This window comes from Hermetia illucens, chromosome 1, assembly GCF_905115235.1.
Source record: "Hermetia illucens chromosome 1, iHerIll2.2.curated.20191125, whole genome shotgun sequence".
Taxonomy (NCBI): domain Eukaryota; kingdom Metazoa; phylum Arthropoda; class Insecta; order Diptera; family Stratiomyidae; genus Hermetia; species Hermetia illucens.
The window spans coordinates 129,268,294-129,290,382 of NC_051849.1; the positions used below are offsets into that span (position 1 = coordinate 129,268,294).

The window sequence follows — 22,089 nt, forward strand, 5'->3', positions numbered from 1 at the left end:
AAGTGGCTTTAACAACGGTAACTCTCCAAATACGTCGTGTTCGAGTTCGCCATCATCATTAGCGAGAAAGCGGGCAGAAGTCGGCAGAAATTATATAAAAGTATAACTTTTACTGATTTGGGTGCCAGCAGACCAGAAGCCACCGGACGAAAATTGCTAGCACTTCATAGGAAGGAAGACATAAGCTTAAGATATTGAGCCTCGCCTCCATTCGTCACTATTTATTGGATTAATTGTGCAGGCCCAGCGTGTCGGTTGATTATAGTATTTAAGATTTAAAAAAAACAACGAATTTTAAACACTCATTGCGTGACCATACCATCTAAGACGCCTCTCTCGCAGTTTTTCCACGATGAATGCAGCCCCATATCTATCGCGGATATCCTCATTTAGGATGTTATCAAAACGTGTCACGCTACTAATCCAACGCAACATCTTTGTCTCCATTACCGCAAGACGCCGTTCATTTGCATTTATAGTCGGACGACATTGCGGTAAGCTTTAGCTTTGAGACGTTCGTTGATACGTCGGTCACAAAGAACACCAGTTGTGGAAGGCCACTTCATCCAGGTTGCGTTAATGCGTGAAGCAATTTCATAATACCATTGGCTAATAGCATTGATCCAAGGTATTTAAATCACTCAGTTCTGGGCAGGTCACTGCCGCTGAGAGTGATTGTGCCTACTTCATGGGGCTCGGTCGTCAAAAACTCAGTTTTATTCAGATTTAATCTGAGACGGTGGTGCATGAGGCGATCATTCCATTTTTGAACAAGTTGCTCGAGATAATTTTTGCTATTAGATGCTAGGAAAACATCATTTGCATAAAGCAGTGTATATGGCGCTGGGCGTTGGATGTCCCGTGTGACGCTTCCTTGATGGACACTCATCTCGAATTTTCCTTCATATTATATGATGATATTTAGTTTTTATAGTGAACTACTTTGTGTTTCATAAAAAAGAAAACAATTTTGCTAGAGTCGTTGCGTCTATTGCGAATATATTTAGGCAACACGGATTCAAGATAAATTTTCTTTGGTTTCAGGACTCTCCTTTTCTCCTCCTCCTTAGTCCCCCAAAACTCAAACACTTATTATTCCTCCAGAATAATAGCTTGAGCATTCCAAAGAAGGGAGAGAACCTCACAGGCCACGCCTCAATAAACATCGAAGGTAGGAGAAGGAAGGATCGAAACTGTGATCCGCCGTGGATCTTACCTCTCGATTACGGCACTCGGGTCCACGCGCGCGGTGGAGCCGCCGTTTTTTTTATTTTAATTTTCTGGTTTTAGCTCGCGTATTCTTTACTTTGTTAGACTAGCGCAAATTCCCATGTTTATGTGGTTATTTTCAGGACACGTGAATTTTGTATGATGAGACGCGGGGAATCGAAGCGCTCAAAGGACCGCCGACGGTCCTGAGCCTGGCTAGCACAAAGGCGTGTCGACAGCGCGCTCTGATGGAGCTTCAGTATTTGCGAGCAGACCTCAACGGTCAACTTAGCCAATTTCTCTTAGGTTTTGGGATAGCTCTTCGGCCACTCATGATGGTCGTTTGACTATCTCAATTCTCCTTTAGTTTATTACACGAGTTTCGTGAAGATAATTGAGTTAGCTGAGATCTCCAAGATTTTAAAAACATTCCAATTGGACTATTATTAGAATAAAATTTTTATATCTTTTTCGTTAAATTACAAATCGCTATATTAATAATAATAGTACGCCTATGAAACTAGCAAAACAACAATAATAGCATTTCTGTATCTTGGGCTCGAAGTGGGCAAGCCATTGAAGACAGTCGTAGCCTATTCACCAATTAAACGTAGTTTTGGCGTTGTCCAATCGTGTATATTACCCGTGACCTAAATTGGTTTGTACAATAATGTGGTGACATACTTTTTCCTGTAGCGATGGGTTGCACTCAAAACCATTACGCCATCTTTAATTGAAAGGGCATAAAGATGATTCAACATTACATGATTTGGCTCGGGCAAGAGTGTCGGTTCACACTGAAATCAAAAGAAAAAACATGTTCTCTTAATTTCCTGATTAAAATAATACACAACCATTTAGCTAAAATATTTAGATTACATAGTTAATGCCATTAATTTCCGCAATTTGTTTACTATGGAAGAAGTAGGCAGCCGAAAATTCAACTAACCTATGTGTCTACGCACAAACAAATCTTGATAGAAATGAAATGAAATTCTAACTGTGTATTTATAATTACATTCTGCATGGAAGGACGTAGGATGCAATGCGTGTATGGAATGTAATATAGTTTTCGAAAATGTTGAATTTTCTGTTTCTTAAAATGGGCCGTTTTTTTGTTGAATAACAAATCTACCGCCAGTGAGATACAACTCGAGGGGGGAGGGGTATTCTTATGGTAGGTAGCTTCTCCTAGGTTTTATAGATCGGGTTCTGCATGATTGGTAGGACAATGCCTTTCAAGTGCTGAGCAAAAACTGAAAGTTTCTCCGCATTACTCCTCGCCCAACTGTCATCCGAGAATCGGATTGATGACTCGTGCAAGATTGTTCTCATGGCTGGATAAGGCGTTAGATTTTCAAGAAAGCATTTTAGATTCTTATGTTTCTCCTGCGCCGCTGACAAATTTTTTCAAAGTTGGCAATCCACACTATTGCAATTCACACCTCAACTGCCGTTTTCTCTTATGAACTGGTCGATTGCATGTAGACACTTAGGAGGATTTGAAACTATATCGCGACTTCGGTGTGGCATGCAGGGATGTTAATATTTCGCTGAAGAAATAGACAGCCTTATCGAGTGCGGGGTTTCTTACAAGGATATATTTGCTTTTAAGTGCAAAGAGACATTTGAACTAATTAGTCTGCTTTATCGTAAGCCTGATAGACTCGGTGGGGATTGGTTGGAAATTTTAAGATATTATGAGAACCGGCGTATGACCGGAGCTTAGAAATCTTCTTTTTATATTCCTCGTTATAGCAAATTCGATAAGATAAGGTATTTTACGGTGGTCAGTTCGCCATGTTGCTAGCCGACTGACGAGGTGTTACCTGTCCTATAGATAAAGAGGGGTATATCATGCAGTTCAGCAATTATAAAGGTCTAAGTCCATACCATAATCTCCGCGGCAAGCGTGACCAATGTGCGAGGCCAGATAAAAGCAACAGGAAGAACCTCGAAACCATTCAACATCAACAACGGTCTAAGACAAGAGGATACCCTATCATGTATCCTCTTTAACCTGGCCCTGGAAAAGTAATTCGCAATGCAAATGTCAATGCAAGAAGCACCATCCTCTTCGAGTCCACCCAACTATCGACCTACGCTGACGATATTGACAGTATGGGAAGAACAACCTGAGATGTACAGTCTGCCTTCATCCAGATCGAGCAGGGGGAGTAAGATCTCGGGCTGTACAAAAACCCGAAAACAATAAAGATACAACAGACTACAACTTTGAGACCGTTGAAATTTCTCCTCCTTAAAGTCGAAAATCACAAGCGACAACGGCTATGACGGCGAAATCTGCGCAGGGTTATTGGAAGCCAACAGAACCTATTTCAGCTTACGAAAACTGTTTCGCTCGTAACTTCTCACCATAGGGTCAAAATTCTTACTATACAAGACAACGACCTTGCCAGTCCTTATGTATTCCTCGGAATACCGATTGTTGTGTCGTTGATAATGATGAGTTAGTCTAAGTAATATTTACATGACGGGCATTTATTTCGAATGTATGTGAAGGTATCTGAAAGAAGCAAGTAAATTGGGATTAATTTGCACAAAGTTTTCGAGTGAATTAAAAACTATAGTGAACTTCGGCATATTTGGCGTTGTATATGAGAAAATTAACGATGACCATTTAAAATAGTTGGGAAGCAAGCGACTGTGTCAATTCCTAATTGAATCTTTCCAGAAGAGTTCTTACTTTCACTATTTGGTGACCATTTTATTACTAGAGATGCGCGAAACTTCACCTCAGTGGGTAATGTGGTATCACATCACTTTTTCAGAAAATTGGTAATACAAAGTCATATCACAAACATCACCTTTCATTACTCCAACCATACATGTACAACATCAACTTTTGGCATTTGACACTATATTACCAAATATTACTTAACACTAAAGTGATATTTGCCCTGCGTTGATTACATCCATAGCGTAAAATGTATGGAAGCGCCAAGTAAGCTAGAATGAAGGAAAAGGCTTTGTGCACGAGTGTGCAAGTCCTGTATACTATAGTAAAATGTTTTCACATGCAAAGAGCAAAGATTCTTGATTGTTGCGAACACAGTACAGCCTTGCCCAAAAGTATTAGGCAACTCGAGAAAATGTTGATAGCTTGAAAAGTGCAAATTACTTTCGCAAATGCTTTTGATACAACCTAGGCCGATATCGTTACATATAAAATAAGACAACATGAACATTTTTATGAGTAGTACATCTGGGACGTAAGGCTGTTTTGGGTTTTTTCTTGATGAAGTGTTATCGGTCTCTATTTGGTATTATTAGTGAAAACGCGAGGCATTTTGTTGTTTAAGTCCGATTGTTGTTGTTTGTTTGTTGTTTTCGGAAATGGTAAAAGTAAATGATTTTCAATAGAAAAACAAACAAAAAATACAATTTTTAGGGAAAAATGAAAACTTAAGGTTAAATATCACGTGACGGGTTCAAATTTTGATTTTTTCACTTTTGCAAAAGGTTTATTTTTTGAGAAAAAGGACAGAAAGCTTTTGTTTGCTGCAGGTTTTTTTAATAAAACGTCAAAAATTGACCGCGTGGATGATTCCGGATCACTGAGACGTCTAAAAAAACAAAAAACAGTGTCCTAATCAGCATGAAATTCTCTATAGAATGAACCACAATCAAGAAATTTCGGCAAAACGAGCTTTCAAAGTGTTCCCTTCTATTTATACAACATGGTAGAAAAACGGGAATGTGTAAATGTGTGTGGGTGTGCCGGCCCGTCCGCGGTACTACAGCCCAAATCTACCCGTTAGCGGAAGAGGAGGGCTCAGCAGAAATGAACTTCAGTCACTAAGGAGGGTGGGTACAGGCTGAAAACTGTCTATCAGAATTTTCTCTTTCACCCTTACCAAGTGCTCAGGGACAGTTACTATATGATACTTCACCTTTTCTTCCATAATCATATCAGGAAACTGTATTTTGAGGCTCGCACAAGATAGAGCAAATTGAAGCATCTTCGGTGGGCTTTCCCACAATGGAGCTGCGTGCGGAACCCTTCTATAGGGGCATACAGGCGAAGGAACTCCTACCTGCTAGTAACTTCTTCTATACCATTTACGGGACAGGCGGAAGAAAGGGAAGCCAGAGATATAATTCCAAAGATGCAAGATGTTCATTAAATTTCACTTCCCATTATATCGGTCCAAGTGATGTCATCAGCAATTTGACGGTTCGTATTGATATTACCTTGCCTAGTTTGTGTACACTGGATAAGATCGAGAGCTTGTGTCCTGATTTCAAGAAGGATCGCAGAACCTAGTTCAGCTCATCGTACAATACCAGATTAATGGCGAGAGGAAAACAGCATAGTTGCCTTTAGCCATCTAAGGGATCTGGTAGCGTATGTAGAATCAAGCGATGCAAACGCTCAACATATTTGTTGAGGTGGTAGCAAATGCAATTCCAGAGGAGAGAAGCTATTTGCTTTCCTCACTTCAGCTGATTTCAAGACTGGAAATGTAGGTGTGCGTGGGACCGAGAAGTAGTGAAGTAATTGACCTATACTTCAAAGGTGTTAGAGTTGATTACAAACTGGCGGGTGCTGAATGAATTCTTACTGTGGATGAAGTGTCATTGTCTGTAATACAAAGTCGAAACCCTAGCAAAACGGATTGGAGAAGCTCCCTAGGTGACTAAAGATTCTTTTTGCCGCTGGAAGACGAATTGAAAACTGTCAAATTAAATGCGAGACGCGACATTCATCCAAGCGACGCGACGCGGCTGAGTTGCCTGGCAGAGTTTCGCGTGTCATTCTCATAACTCAGTTGACTGCTACGATTTTTTAGTTTTTTTTTGTATTTGTGGCGCGGCAGGATTCGCAGCATTCGAAATTTATTTCGAATGTTGCGAGTGCGAGCGAATAGATGGCGCGGATCTATCCACTTTGCGTAGCACGCCACGGGAGTGGAAGATCGGAGAAAAGTGTGCCATGAGTTCGAGAGAAAAATTAGCACGAGGAGGAGCAATACTCCTCATGCCAATTAATTTGTAATTAAAGTTAAAAATAGAACGAATTCAATAATTTTTCATTTGTTATTAATAAATAATAAGTATACAATAAATATTTAAAATAAAGAATGTTAAATACTTAATTGGTGACCCCGATATTTAAAAAAAAACGACAAAATTCGTTTGAGCAACACGGCAGAAATAGAACTTCCAAAGACTGAGAAATCCATCAAAAACATCAGTAGACCGTACGGCAAGCGATTTTCACGCGCTCGCATCTACAGTTGAGTGTGGAGTGCCGTTGTAAACATCACGAAAACGTGTCGCATCTCCACATCCCGAGTCGGAGCAGAGGCAAGAAAAAACGCGAGAGAACCTTCTCTACACAGTGTACTGCGCGACACACGATGGACCCTCACCAGAAGTAGATTTTCACGCGACTTCCCGTACGCGCGCCCTCCTGCACAACACCTTTCACGCACCGGACCAGTCATCATTGCCACGACCTTCCGACAATCTTTGCAGGAAATACTATCCGCGCTTCAAAAGTGTTCCCAATGTGTGTGGTCGGATTAATGACGTAAAAATAATAAATCCGGAAAATCAGAATTGTGCAGAGTCCAGCCAGCGAGCAGGTTCAGAGCAATTTGGCGCGGCAGCGTTCGGAAAGGATAAGTTGAACAACCGCCCGGTCTCCTCGCAGTCAGTGGCCGCGTCATTGCCGTCGTCATTTTGGTGAGCGTTTCTTCACAACGATCAACAACAGCAGCAAACGGACGTCCCCAGCACCGCCAACGCCGCAGCTACAGCCGACAAATTCGACCAGCGCCGCCGTCGAGGAGGACCCCAGCTCGGCTTGAAGGTTATACTTAAGTGAAATTATTGTTCAATATATTAAAAGTTAAAAAGTGGAAAATAAAAAATTGAAACCGCTGCAAGAGACGGCGTGGAGGTGTTTAGCATCGCGAGTTCTCCATTTTCATTGGTGGTGTTTTTGGTCTGCGCTGGAGAGCGTCCGCTTCGGCCGTCGTTTTTTCTCGTTTCGTGCGTGCATTTGTGGGTGCGGCCTGCCGTGTCGGTGTAAAGTTCACCGCGTTTCAGTATAAACTTACCGCGTTTACATCTCAATCTCGTACTTCTCGGTAAGAAAAATGTCTTTTGACAATAAAGACGCGGCAGGCCCATCGGACCCGCAAGTGACCGCCCTCGCCGTACGCGTTCCTCCGTTTTGGCGGCGGAACCCCGAGCTGTGGTTCGTGCATTTGGAAGCACAGTTCCAAATGTCCGGCATCACATCGGACGCGACCCGTTTCAACTACGCGGTGGTCGGCCTGGACGAAGAGTCCATACTTCTGGTGTCCGACGTGGTGAAGTCGACATCGTACGTGCAGTTCAAGAGCGAGTTGATCAGGCGCCTGTCGGCAAGCGAGTCGGCAAAATTAGACCACTTGCTGGCGGGTTTAACGTTGGGTGATCGAACTCCCAGCCAATTGCTTCGTGAAATGAGGCAATTGGGTGGGAGCAAGATCGGCGACGACCTGATCAAGTCGCTCTGGCTGCGTCGGCTCCCGGAGGGCACCCAGGCGATCCTCGCTTGCGTCTCCGGTTCCTTGGAGGAACTGGCAGCGACGGCCGACCAGGTGCAGGAGGTGTACGTACGCCCAACCTTGGCGGCCGTTCAACCACCGTCGGATGAGGTGGGTGAATTGAGGCGCGAGATTGCTGCTTTAACAGCCAGTATGGCCGAGATGCGGGCGACGTTGGACGCTCAGCGTTCGGGCGCCAGATCGCGAGCACGCTCGTGGTCTGCCACTCGAAAAGGGCGACCAGGTAGCAGGTCGTCAAGACAGTCCACGGACCAAGGGATTTGCTGGTACCACCGCAGATTCGGGGATAAAGCGACAAGATGTACGCTACCGTGTAGATTCTCTCCTACCGCAAAAAACTAGGTCCGCGGGGGGTCTTGGCGGCGGCCACCCAGAACGCAGCGCCACGTCGCCTAACTATTTTCGACCCCCTCAGCGGGCGCAGCTACCTCATCGATACTGGTGCGGAGGTTTCGGTTCTTCCCGTACCTCGGCAACATCAACTTTTCTCTCAACCGCTCAAACTTGCGGCAGCAAATTCCTCCCGCATAAACACGTACGGGTATAGGCAAGTGGACGTGAGTCTTGGCTTGCGTAGGACGTTTTCGTGGCGTTTCATCCTGGCGGATGTCAGCTTCCCCATACTAGGCGCAGACTTCCTGTGTCACTATGGATTGCTGGTGGACTTGCAAAACAAGTCTCTTATAGATTCCACGACCAACCTTAATTCGTCGGGACATATGGTATCTCACCCAGGCAATAATCTTTCCGTTCTTTTAGAAGACATTACCGACTCTCGTGTTCGGGCACTTCTCCAAAAGTTCAGCCAGATTACTACCAACTGTAGTCTCTCCAAACCAGTGAAGCACAATGTGCAGCACCACATTATCACTACTGGTTCCCCGATCTTCTCGAAGGTGCGTCCTCTACCATTTCAGAAACTGGCAATTGCACGGAAAGAGTTTGAACAACTCGTTCAACAGGGTATCTGCAGGCCCTCAAACAGCTGTTGGTCTTCCCCACTGCATATGGTCCCTAAGCCAAACGGCGAATGGCGCCCATGTGGGGATTACAGAAGGCTAAATGCACAGACTGTTCCTGACCGATATCCAATTCCACTCATCCACGACTTTGCGCATCACCTCGCGAATTGCCGCATCTTTTCGACCTTGGACTTAACCAAGGCTTATCACCAAATCCCAGTAGCTCCTGAAGACATTCCAAAGACGGCAATATGCACACCCTTTGGACTCTTCGAGTTCACCCGGATGACTTTCGGATTGTGCAACGCGGCGCAAACCTTTCAAAGGTTCATTCACTCAGTCCTGCGAAACCTCGAATTCTGTTTCGTATATTTGGATGATGTTTTGGTCGCTTCTTCCACTGAGTCTGAGCACTTAGCCCATCTCGAGTGCATTTTTCAACGTCTCCTTGAGGCCGGTTTAGTCCTAAACGTTGAGAAATGCAAATTCCTTCAACAACAGGTGAGATTCCTCGGCCATTTCATTTCCCCTGAAGGAATACAGCCCGACCCAGACAAGGTGCAAGCGATAACAAGCTTCCCGCGTCCAAAGACAGTGAGGGAGTTGAGGAGGTTCTTGGGCATGCTGAACTTCTACCGTCGTTTCCTGCCCAAGGCCGCCCATCTCCAGTCCATTTTGAACGCGTACTTGTCTGGCCCCAAAACTAAGGACACACGAGAGATCGTGTGGTCTGAAGAGGCTATCTGCGCGTTTAACAAATCTCGTCAACAACTGGCTGACGCTACACTCTTGGCATTCCCTCTGCAAGATGCACCCCTAGCCGTTTTTGTTGATGCCTCTGACATCGCAGTAGGTGCTGCCCTTCACCAAAAGGTGGACCAAGTTTGGCAGCCGTTGAGCTTCTTCTCGAAGCAGTTGAATCCCGCTCAACGGAACTACAGCACCTACGATCGCGAACTGCTCGCCGCATACCTGTCCATCAAATACTTCCGTTTCTCCCTAGAAGGCAGGCCGTTCACAGTGTTCACGGACCATAAGCCTCTCACGTTCGCTTTGAAACAGAAGCCCGACAAAGCGTCCCCTCGTCAGCTTCGACACCTGAGCTTCATAAGCCAGTTCACGTCAGACATCCAGCACGTGTCCGGGAAGGACAACATTGTTGCTGACGCTTTGTCTCGTGTCTCCGAAGTTAACATCCCCGCCTCACTCGATTTCTCGGCTATTGCCAAGGCGCAAGTGGATGACGCAGCACTTCAGAGCCTCATGTCCAACCCCAAATACAAATTTCGGGAGTTGCCCATCTTCGGCTCAAACCTCTCGCTCTGCTGCGAAGACTCGGAAAAGGGACCTCGGCCATACATTCCGGCCACATTTCGCAAGGAAGTGTTCCACGCAGTTCACGACTTGGCGCACCCCGGCATCAGGACAACAAACCGGTTAGTCACCGGAAAATACTTCTGGCCCTCCATGAACAAGGATATCAATTCCTGGGCCAGAGAGTGCATCGCATGCCAAAAGTGTAAAGTCTCCAGGCATGTAAGGAAAGAAGTGGGCTCATTCCCCCGCACTACCAAGCGTTTCCACACCATACACCTCGACATAATAGGGCCTTTGCGAGACTCGCACGGTTATAAGTATTGCCTCACAATCATCGACAGGTTCACGCGGTGGCCTGAGGCAATACCTCTGAAAGACATTACGGCGCAATCATGTGCTGAAGCCCTCTGTCGAGAGTGGATACCTCGCTTTGGCGTCCCTGCAGTGATCATCACTGACCAGGGAATGCAATTTGAGTCCACCCTTTTCTCCGAGTTAGGCAAACTCCTTGGTTTTAAACGCCAGCGGACTACTGCATACCACCCGCAATCCAATGGAATGCTAGAACGTTGGCACCGGACGCTGAAAGCCGCCATTATGGCACGCGACGACCCGTCCTGGACTCAAGTCTTGCCTCTCGTCCTACTCGGCCTTCGAACAACCCGCCGAGAGGAGTTTGCTGCCAGCCCCGCGGAGCTGGTATACGGGGAGAACCCGAGACTCCCAAGCGATCCGGTCTGCGACAAGAGATCGGGTCTCACGGAGTCGGGGTTGGTGCGTCTGCTGAGGGACAGTCTCCGACGCATCAAGGCGCCACCACCCACTCGACACTCGTCCATACCTGCCTGTTCGCCCAAGGAGCTGGACACTTGCACGCACGTGCTGATCAGGACGGATGCCGTCCGGAAGCCGCTGCAGCCTCCATATGAGGGCCCGTACCGCGTTCTCGAGCGGGGAGAACATTTCTTCCAGCTCGAGATCGGTGGTCACAAAAAGGCGGTCTCTTTGTCCAGGCTGAAACCCGCGTGCGCCCCGAAGCAACGTCGTGTCCGCTTTGTGGATTAACGGCGAACGAAGTTCGGGGATCAGTCGCCGAAACCCCTAGGTTTCATCTGGGGGCGGAGTGATGTGGCGCGGCAGGATTCGCGGCATTCGAAATTTATTTCGAATGTTGCGAGTGCGAGCGAATAGATGGCGCGGATCTATCCACTTTGCGTGGCACGCCACGGGAGTGGAGGACCGGCGAGAAAAGTGTGCCATGAGTTAGGGGCAGAAAAGAAATAGATGAAGCGAGACTTCTCTTCTGCCTCTAACGTTTTGGGCAAATGAGGTATCCAACCGTGGCTCTGAACTCGTGACTTAAAATTAAAAATATCGTTTGTAATTTTTCTCTCTTAGAGATTTGAATGCAGTTTTAGTACGACTACACCACTACAATGTCAATTAACAAAGTGTTTAATTAATAAAGTTAAATTCAAAAATAAAATTGGATAAATACTTAATGAGGAACTGAAAGGCGAAAGAGAGACTTCAAGGCTGTGTGTTGCAAGGTGAACTGGAACGCTGTGAAAGCGGTTGTTACCAATGAACAGCTCACCTGCAGCTGCCATACCACAGAGTATTAGAAGAATTACTGGCAGAACTGGATCCATTCTTACAATGCCTTCTGACTCTTGGGTCCTAATACATGGGTTTGGTAGAATATATTAAGTTACCCTGAAACGTAGAGAGAACTGGGAAGAACTAGAGGAATGCGCCGATGGCTCAAAAACACAAAAGGGTTTTGGAGCGGGAGTCGACCTCTCAAATAAAAATGAAGCACATGCGTTCCTGAGAGCGGCAAACTGGGTAATTAATGAATTAATTAAAAAAAAAAAATATTAATGCAATCTGGAACGATAGCCAGTCTGCACTGCCGGCTTGAGCAGTCCTTTGAACACCTCGAAAATCGCGGAATGCAGAAACCGTTTGAACTCTATCTCTAGATTCAATACACTGGAACTACTTTGGGAACCTGGTCACTGTGGTGTAGAAGGAAATGAAATCTCGAATGCCTCAGCAAATGAGGATTCAATCTCTCACATGCCGGGACCGGAACCCGCAATTGAGGTATCAGTAGCATTGGCTAAGGCTGTCTGCATAAACTGGGAAAAAGTTTCCCATAATGACACGTAACAGAGCCTAAATCCTGCTAGACTCACCAAAACTTTTCCACAGAACCAAAGATGCATACCTGTCGAAAAGCAGTAAGATCTGCAGGAGTATTGTAACTATTCTGACAGGCAATAATTCACTAGCTGGAAATATATTCAGAATAGGAATTGTACAAGATGATACATGTCCCTCCTGTAATAAGGCAGTGGAATCCACAGAGCATTTTCTATGTAAATGCGCCGCTTGCATCAAGCTTCAGATCTTGGTGGTGATGTGCTCCAATTGTAACGGGTAGCAAGATATCCACTAGCGGAAATCCTGCGATACATAAACGAATCCAGAATTTTCCGTTAGACGGGGGAGTTGAGTACATCATGTTCTGCGTGCTCAGAAGTTATGGCATCGCAAATAATCGATCTGATTAGATGCACGTTGCCGGTGCTGTGTGTTTCAACAGTGTTATCCACAATCCACAAACTTTTCATCGGTGTTGCCACTAAGAATATGCCTCCGCATTGCTTTCGAGCAAGCTGTTGTAGGTGCCCAACATCATCAACACATATCACGATTACAATAACACCTGTGTGCTGTGTGTGGTTAGAATTGGCAGAATTTACATCAAAAGGTTTTTCCGAAATTGTTCAACAGCAAACGACCACAACTCAACAGGCTCTACCTCGCTCACTACACTCGTCAGACCTTCTGGTCACAGATTATCGATTTTTGAAACAGAACTAGAGCTTCTTGCAAGGCAACACCTTGAGCAATTGAAGAATCGTTGACTCCGGAACCCAAAATTCACACAGCACCAGAATAAATGATTTTGCTTACTATGTACGACAGAATAATAAAGTTTTGTTTGCGCGGAGATATTTTCACTTTAAGCCTACTTAAAGTACTCGGCTTCCATTCGGTCCAACCGAAAAGTTCAGTCTACAATAGATGCCAGCTGCTCTTCGTATCGTAGATTCGCTATGCTTCTAGTACGGTAAATCGATCTGTTTTCAACTTTACAACGGCTTCAATCGCTACCAGCGGTGAGAATCATTGGGAGGTGTTAGTGCAACCGCCTCCGCATTCGGAAATAATAATTACCAAAGGCAGTCTTCCAATCGGAAGAGCGTTTTCCATTGAATTTTAAATCATCGTAACTAATCAAGCGAACTCTGCTTTATTCAGATCCGAAGCACAGGTTACCCCGCTTGCTACGTTTACAAAACATGGTTTCTGTGCTTGAAGGGCTTCCAGCGAATGTAATAAGGTCAGCAGTTTGCTGAAACTAGATCAATGCAATGTCAGAACTTTCACGTCACTAACCAATCGGTGAAGCAAATTCAATGTAGTCACCAACCGATCCGAACTGCGGCTCCACAACGTTAACGTAACAACTAATTTAAAGGACATTAACTGAGATAGTGGCGCGAAGCAGGGAAGCTTAGATAAATTCGATGATTAGAGCACAACGGAATTGTACAGAAGAAGGGACCTCGGCAGAAAATACAGTTTCCTTAGGGTTGGAAATAGAAATTTCTTGTGGGGAAACGTAAAGAACGCGTAGTTTTAAGTTTGTATTTAACCAAGTGGGCCGTGAAGCCTTTACTCACTGACAACGGCGTGTCCTTGTTCAAGATCACTTGCAACAGGTGTGGGGGGAGCACCGGCGGCCCGGACACTTTCTCCCACGGCTTTATCTGCGGGATCTCCTGCGAATACTCCTTTTGGCCCTGATTTGCGGCGTCCTCGCTGTCTTTGGCCAACGCCTGGAACACTTCGAAGTCCGACTGGCGGACGGATACCAAATTGTTCTTCGTTCCGACGTCGTTTTCGATGTTTTTCTGTGGGACAAAGGATTATTGATTTTTCACTAGACCGGACGTGCCGAACGTGACCTTACCAATTTCGGGTCGTGTTTCCAGTTCCCGTCTACGCAGAATTTGTACTCGTGATCGCCCTCGGGCAAGTCAATGATGGTCACGAAGTCTCCGTGGCTCTTGACCATCGGGAGTGGTTTCCAATTAGAGAACGTGCCGCTGATGAACACCTGCTGGCCGCCGCCGTCCCACTTGAACACGGTCGGCAACGCGGGTTTTTTATTCACATCCGTGTCCGATGCTGGCACCATGCCTTCCGATAGAGTACTGGAGCGATGTCGGGCCAATGGGGTCGAGTTGGCGGAGTCCTGGGCTTGGGTCGCGGGTTTGGTGTAGTATGGTCCCTCGTCCTCCTGCGATCCCTGCAGCATTAAGCGCGCGTCTGGCTTTTTCTCGAAAATGAAGGCCTGGCCGTCCTTGGCGGGCGAACCGGGAATGATGTCGCTCGAGCTAGATTTGTGCCGCTCGCGGGGCACATTGGTGCTCCCTGCGTTACCCATTTGCCGCTGCCGGGAATCGCGAACGCTTCGAACCACGTACAGCCACCGCACGCAAGCGACACCCGCAAAATTGTTCGCGCTCCTGCGACTGCTCCTGTTTACTTTTTTCTGCGGAATTCGAGTTTAGCGACCAATAAGCAGTTATGTTGCTTCGCGTCCGACCCTAACGTTATCAAAAGGGCGAGCAGTTTGCCCTCAGTTTGCTCGTATAACAACTACGATTGTAGCAAAATAACTCAGGAAAATTAGACGGAAAATGGGAGAATTTCGCGTGCCAAAAGACGAAAAGTCAAGTTCTGTGATGATAATGAGAAGAGGACGGATTGATCGACGTCACAAAGCAACGTGAAAGAGAAGGCGAGTTGTCAAAACCAAAAATGTCAACAACGCAATTCACAATAATGAGTTGAAGCGTTTTACAGATTCCCACTACAACTCTTAAACTACACAAGCTTCACTCTGGTGAACAGCTGGACCTGACGTTTTTTGAATTGGAATTGATTTTCCGTAAACATCTTGCCGGGTCCTTCGATTATCCAAAAAATCTAGTCTATAACGAAAACGGTGCGGATTTGTGGCTCCTGAACCCGGAACATGAAAGTGAAGATTAAAAGTAAGTGAAATTGGCATAAATTCCGAGTGATAGGCGGTCGGAGGGTGTCGCGCGGTCTGTCTAGTAAATCCCTTAGTCCGTTCCTAAGAGAAAGTAAAATAATTTCTAACACGAAAAGCCGAACGAGTTGATAGGCACTAACTGCAAACTGAATATTCGAACAGGTTGGATGGGCGTCGCGACATGGCGCTGGATTGCGAATGACGAGAATTGCGGAATTTGCCGAATGTCCTTTGAGAACTGCTGTCCAGAGTGCTCCCTGCCCGGTGACGACTGCCCATTGGTTTGGGGCGCGTGTTCGCACTGTTTCCACATGCATTGCATCGTCAAGTGGCTAAATTCGCAGCCGAACAGCCAGCAGTGTCCCATGTGTCGGCAAAATTGGAAGTTTAATATTCAATAGACATTCCGAAAGTCAGAAAAAACATTGATAGCTTTGTAAGACATTTTGTAAGATATCCGCAAGGACAATAAACTGACTAAAGTTCGGTCAATTTTGGAACTGAGGAGTTTGGTGTGTTTATTCCAGTCCCAAGCCTAGGAGCTGTGTACTGCGGAAAAGCTCCGGATAAAAGTGAGCTGCCAACAAGGTAAGTAGGCGTCAATCTCTAGCTATTCCTTTGTTAGTTGAAATTCCTAATTGTATTTTACATGTTTCTTTACGCAACCGCCTTCTGACTTTGAGGGAGGCCTAATACGACCGTTCGTCGCCTCCTTCGTTTTTCAGGCTCACCCCTGTCTTGGAACACATTCACCATACATTTATGGCAATTTTCAAGGTTTCCGATAAAATAAAATTATCTCGCTGTCTGCCATACCACGCTCTAATTCTGCTCCTTTTAATGCGGACGATCGACGCAGAGCCTTCTAGGCTTCCTTCACTTTTCTAATTATATGTTGAAGGGATGCGATTCCTGCATTGGCTTTCTGGTACCACCGTTCTACCTAGAATTTCCGCTGATTTCCCTTCCGGTAATTAATCTAGGACAGTAAGAGAAAACGGGGTGCTGTGCCGTGGGATTCCATCACAGCTGAGACACTGTCATATACACTTATAGGGATGCTTGTGGTGTCCTAAACTACTGATATTGTCCCTGAATTTGTTCCTTTATGATAGTCATCAACTAATTCTTGTAAGGCTTCCCCCTGTCATTGGCGCCTAAATCAGGTTGCGTTAAAATATTTGGAAGTTTCAGCTTCTACAAATGTCTGTTCGACTGTCACCTACTTGCGCTCTTCTCAGGATTTTGTGAATCTAAGAGCGTCTCCCAGGGGCCGAGAGCGCGCAGATTCTTTATGGAAGAAACACCGTTTGGGATCTGAGGAGGCCGAGCAGCTGCATATGAAATGTGGGACTGTGTCCTTCAATCCAATATCCAATGGTAGTTTATGGAGCAGTGTTAGAAGCACATGTCACCTCCTTAAGTGGCAATAGAAACACCGCTCTAGAGCCCTTCCCTCAGATTTCTGCCTGTCGGCAACAATTCATATTTTCCCATTCTATCCTTTTCCCGCGCCCTTAGAGCACTAGGCTGTATGTACGGAAGGTCGCGATTCAAATCTTACTGGTGGCAGGGTGATTTGTTATCGTGACTGGATGTCGGATACTAGTCGACTCAGCCGTAATAATCACGGGCGAACGCAATGCTGACCTCATTGTCTCCTACAGGGCATTGTAACCTTGTAGTGTACCCTTAAGGTCTTGAATGAAGTGCTCTAACACACTTCAAGGCCCTGATCTAATTGGATTGCCGCACCAACGATTTTTGTCAACATTCGGACAATAATATTGCTATCCCATAACACAACCCATTCTCCACGATTCGCGAAATCGTTCAAATAACCATGAATCAAGCCAGGTTTGTGAAGAACTGTGGAACTACTGACGCAATACATGCTACGCGGTTACTCATGAGGAAACACCGTGAGCAGCATCGCCCTCTTTACATTGCATTTCTGGATCTAGGAAAGCGTTTGACCGTGTGCTATACGAACTCTGGTATGCTCTGCCTAGTACCAGAGGAACTGGAGCAGTGGGTTAAATTGTTCTGCCACGAGCCGAAAAGTAAAGTTCGAAGTCTGGTGGGTATATCAAAACCGCTTCGTATCTCTGTCGGTGTTCATCAAGGAAACGTCCTCTCGCCACACCCATTTGTTCTTTTTGTGGACACTGTCACATGGGATATCTAACGTCCAACGTCATATACATTGCTTTTTGCAAATTATGTTTTCCTAGCGCCTCATAGCAAAGCTGATCTCCAGCAACTTGTTCAAAAATGGAATGATGGCCTCATGCTACACGGTCTCAGATTGAAACTGAAATAGGCACTATCACTGACAGCTACAGTGACCTACCCAGAACTGAACGATTTATATACGAGCTTGTGGATCTATGCCAGGAGCTTGCTGCTGTTAGTAAAATGCAGATACGGCCACGAGGCGAGGATACATCTAAATACTCGCTACTATCTCATAAACTCATTACAGTAAAAGTCTCCAGGTCTTACTTGCAAACTGCAGGGTTTCTGATATTATTCCTGGATAGGATGGTGTCACGTTATTTTGGTGTCGAGATGCATTCTTAAGTAATTTACTATTTGCACCAGCTGGATTTCTACCTCTGTTAAGTTAGGGAGCGTGTAACTGTTTTTTCTCACTCCAGCATGGGCGGATTGATTGATTGATGCAGTGAAGCGGTCATTTAATAACCGGTCGGAAGCTTTTAGGTCCATATAGGAGGGTTTCCTTGGTTTAGCAATAAATTTCATGATATGTCATCATCATCTATGAACCGAGTTATTGACAATTTAAAGGTGTTTCGCTTCGTCTCGAGCGAGTTAGTCTCTGTCCAAAAGGGTCTCCGTGATGATAGTTTCGCCGACCTCATGCTCTTCTTCAGAGTCTTCTGGACCTCTTTGTACCGATCCCCTCCCCAGATGAAGAGTGCCCTTGTTGTTCTCCTCTGTTTTGCCAAATTCGCGCTCTTTTTTACCTTTCTTTGTAATACTGGAAGACAAGCTCTTTTCGAACACTTCCATCATATTGGTTTTGATGAACTGAGTTGTTCTCTCAATCCTGGCAATGGGATGGTGCGTAACGACAAAATAATGCTGGAACGCATCAAAGAACATCTTGGAACCTTGATCTCCACAGAGCAAGCTGCTTTCCGTTCCTTGCATTGCCCACATCAATAGCCTACGTATCATTTTGGAATAGTGGGCGGCGTTTAGATCTGCATTACACCTACTCCTCCTTGATTTCGAGAAAGCTTTCGACAGCGTGAATAGGGAGTGTACGCAAGAAGGGCATTCCGGAGAAACTAATGGCTATTATCAAAGCGACATATGAAATCCAAGTGTCCACCAGGTGACGTTCTTTATACTCCTTGTTCAATGTGCAATGACATCTTTCCTCAAACATCTGGTTGCTTTTCCACATAGACCCATTGCTCATGGACCTTGACCAAATGGCTTGGATTTGGGAAGAGAGGCAAGTAGAGTTGGACTGAAGCCAAACACTAACAAAACCAAAGTTGGGGGTGATAGGCTAGACGCATTTCAGCAAACCGCGAACGATGGCGCGTAGGTGTGGTTGACGCGCTATACCTCACCAAAAGGTAAATGGCAACGAGACATTCATATTCATACGCACGATTTCACATTGCTTTGGCGTTGAGCATAAGGGGTATAAAAGGAAAATCTAATCAACAGTATATGGCAAACCAAAGAGACTCGCCAATATTGACGAGATCTTGTTCTATCTACCTATTATTTTGATTGTATGATCTGGCGAAGATTATGCCTTGTCCTTGTTTAGAGGCTATGATGCGTATAGGTTGCCTTGAAAAATACATTCACAACTCCTATTCTATTCAATAGGATAGGATTTTTTTCCAATTTCTCTATGAACACTTCACGCAGATGCGCTGAAAGCGAGTTCCCCACTGGCACTCCCAAGGTTGATTTATGACTTTTCTCCGGAACCCAAGTTATAATCCGTTCATACATTTTATTCCCACTTCCCATTCTGATGTTTCTTCGTAAGGATTAAGCTGTTCCTCAAACAAGTTTAGTGCTTCCCTTAGTGGATTGCTCGAGAAACGGGCTTTTACGTCGAATGAGGGGCGGGAGAGGAGCGTGTTTCCATCTCTATTTTTTAGTGACGCTATGCTTCAGTTTCATTATCATCATACTTAATGCTTCGCATGTAATAAGCTCACAGCAGTGAGACGGGTCTAAAGACGAGCATAAACATCCATGACGATTAGTAGAGAAAAAAATGGAATGTATAAAATAATTTGCCCGGGATTGGGATGATGTAAATACGGAAATGCGCAAGTGCTACTGGGGCTTTGAAGTTCTGCCCGACAGTTGCCTCACTTCCTCCTCCTGAACCTCTGCATTAAATGAGCTGTAGGGTACAGGACTGGTAGACTATGTAAGTCCAAACATTACACAAAGAAACCCTTCGTTCATACTAACAGGCAGAGTGGAAGACCGACGGCGTTACAGTAAGGTTATAGCATATTGTTCTTTACCGACGGGTCAAAGATGATTTAGAGTCGATGTGGGGGTTTCTCAGATCCGCACAGTCCCACTCGAGTCATACAGTTTTCCGAGATTCGCCAGTGTATTCCAAGTGGAGGTACCTAAGCACGGCTAACATTCAAGCGGCCATTAAGGCTATGTACTCAGTGACAATATCCACCAGGTAGAGGGGCGCTGAAAAGTCTGAGCGACATGCCTTGTGCCATGAAAACGGCGCACGACAATACTAATTGGGAACCATGAATAGGCCATTGATACCTACCCCCTATCTACCTACATAGGGCAAACTAAGATATTAATCTATACTAGAGTTACGAAACATCTGAGAGAAGCAGAATGTGTGAAAAGAAAAACAAAAATCATCACATATGGTCGACCGTGACGAAACAAACGGTGGAATGGAGACATGGACTATCATTGGTACACATGGAGGTGATCAATCTGCGCCGTGTGTTTTTAGGGTGATTTATTCGTTGGCCACTCTAGTGTAGTGAGTTCTATTGCATTGTAGACCCAGCAATGCATTTGTCGTCCCAAAAAAAAATCAATTTCCTTTTAAGTCAATGAGGTTTTTATGATTCTCCGAATACGTATTTCGGCAACCATTTCCTGCCTTCTTCGGCGAAGATTTATCAGAACAACATTGACTTAAAACGAAATCGGAATTTGTTTGTTTAATTTTTGAGTATGAATTCAGACAATGCAAACGCGCCGAACGCAACACGCAATACCATTTGTCGTCGTTTCTGAAAGGGTGTGACCTATCCACTACCACTTCTGCACTCTATTTTTTTACGAGATGGAAATCTGAAAAAGACAAACCCAGGGTTTACATGTCCTGAGAGTGTGGGATCTTTACCCACTAAAACCACCTCACGCCAAGCTACTGACTGAAATTTCCCAACCCAACAGTTTTGTTTGCATATTTCAGCTCCGCATTTAAAGGTGGAAGACCTTGTGATCAATCAGTATGATGCTGGAGGATTCGTTCTTATATTTATTAACTAAAGTTTTTAATTTGTCTGACACGAAGTTTAAAATTTTTATCCCGTCCATTGTACGGTTTCCTTGCCATGGTTTGCGTGCTCTGGAGACTTTTGTGTTTGTCGCGCTTCAAATAATGCTTTGCCTGTAAATGGTGTTAGCGTTGATTCTCAGAATCCATTTTTTGCGTTAAAGTCATCTTCTAAATTGAAGGAGCTTCCATAAGCTTAAAAAGTCGACCGTGTGTGAAACAAAATTCTAATAAAACCGATCCTGTTTGTTTGTGTGTCTGCCTGCCACACCCGATTTACTCGAAAACTGAAACAATCGTAGCGAAATTTGGTGATAATATGTGGTATGGTGGTCGCATATTAAGGATTTTTCTTAAGCCCTAATTAACAAGATTAAGGTCATGGTTCGAGGCTAAGAAATCACGCCATAAAAGGCAAATTTGATTCTTCTGTGCTTGTTTGCATGGCTTTCTAAAAGATATTTTGGAAATCTCGTTATTCTTCCTTACGCATCCGGCTTACGCTTGCCCTATTATTTCCTTTTATCGATTATTCGGGGTTTTGACTATTGTGTTCTTCCGCTTGTGCATTGTTCATATTCGGTAGAAGTTCCAAGCTTGCAGCCTTGTCGAGTGGATGAGACTACCTTTTAGGCTTCTGGATTTCAATCAACAAATATTATTTTTTAATTAACAAAGAACACAAGATTTCATTACTGTCGGTGTGGACAGGCACCACAGTAGTTTATTTTATTGGATGTTGCCTTCTCATGCTGCGGTATTGTGAGATTGGGCATTTGATTGAGGAATCTGTGTTTCCAGATTTTAGATAAAACAACTAAGACGGCTCTAGCACCGTTAATGTGTTGGGTAATGTTGAGTTTGGTAGAGTTATCATTAGAAGCAACGCCCTCGGTGTTCGGTTCTATTGCTTAAGCAGACATATACCCATCAGAGGGAACATGTTACTTTTGTTCGTGTTCCTACTCTGCTTGCCTTCTTAAAATCTAGAACCATTTGGCCAAGGTCCATGACTCAGTAAGGAAGCAAGTAAATGGCATCAGCGTAATCCAGGTGTGAGGAAGGTGTTATGGTGCGACATGAAAGACATCATCGATAATAATCTGCACTTAAATTTATCTCACGCACTGTATGTATGAGATTTCGTCGGTCTCATCTGTCCACCAAATTTAGTTTGAATCGGTTTAGCCGTTTTGGAAAAAAGTGTGTGTGACAGACAAACAGTGAATCGATTTGAAAAAACAAAACCTTAGGTAGGTATAGTCTCGGCGAAATAATGCAGCCTTGTGGGCGATTTGAACTTAAAATTCCTTATAA

General features: G+C 44.9%; 2 protein-coding genes across 2 annotated transcripts; one reads left to right on the plus strand and one right to left on the minus strand.

Annotated features, from left to right (window-relative positions):
* Window positions 1-1,652: 1,652 nt before the first annotated feature.
* LOC119647134 (5'-AMP-activated protein kinase subunit beta-1) lies at window positions 1,653-14,940 on the minus strand. The gene is made up of 3 exons (XM_038047926.1): window positions 14,121-14,940; window positions 13,831-14,061; window positions 1,653-2,006 (listed from the first exon to the last, which is right to left on the minus strand). The coding sequence occupies exons 1-3, from the start codon at window positions 14,595-14,597 to the stop codon at window positions 1,860-1,862; spliced, it is 855 nt and encodes a 284-aa protein (XP_037903854.1). The 5' UTR covers window positions 14,598-14,940; the 3' UTR covers window positions 1,653-1,859.
* A 62-nt stretch (window positions 14,941-15,002) lies between these two features.
* Window positions 15,003-15,717, plus strand: LOC119647136 (anaphase-promoting complex subunit 11). Its single transcript, XM_038047928.1, has 2 exons — window positions 15,003-15,210; window positions 15,375-15,717. Exons 1-2 carry the CDS (start codon window positions 15,192-15,194, stop codon window positions 15,611-15,613), a joined length of 258 nt encoding a protein of 85 aa, XP_037903856.1. The 5' UTR covers window positions 15,003-15,191; the 3' UTR covers window positions 15,614-15,717.
* Window positions 15,718-22,089: the final 6,372 nt, after the last annotated feature.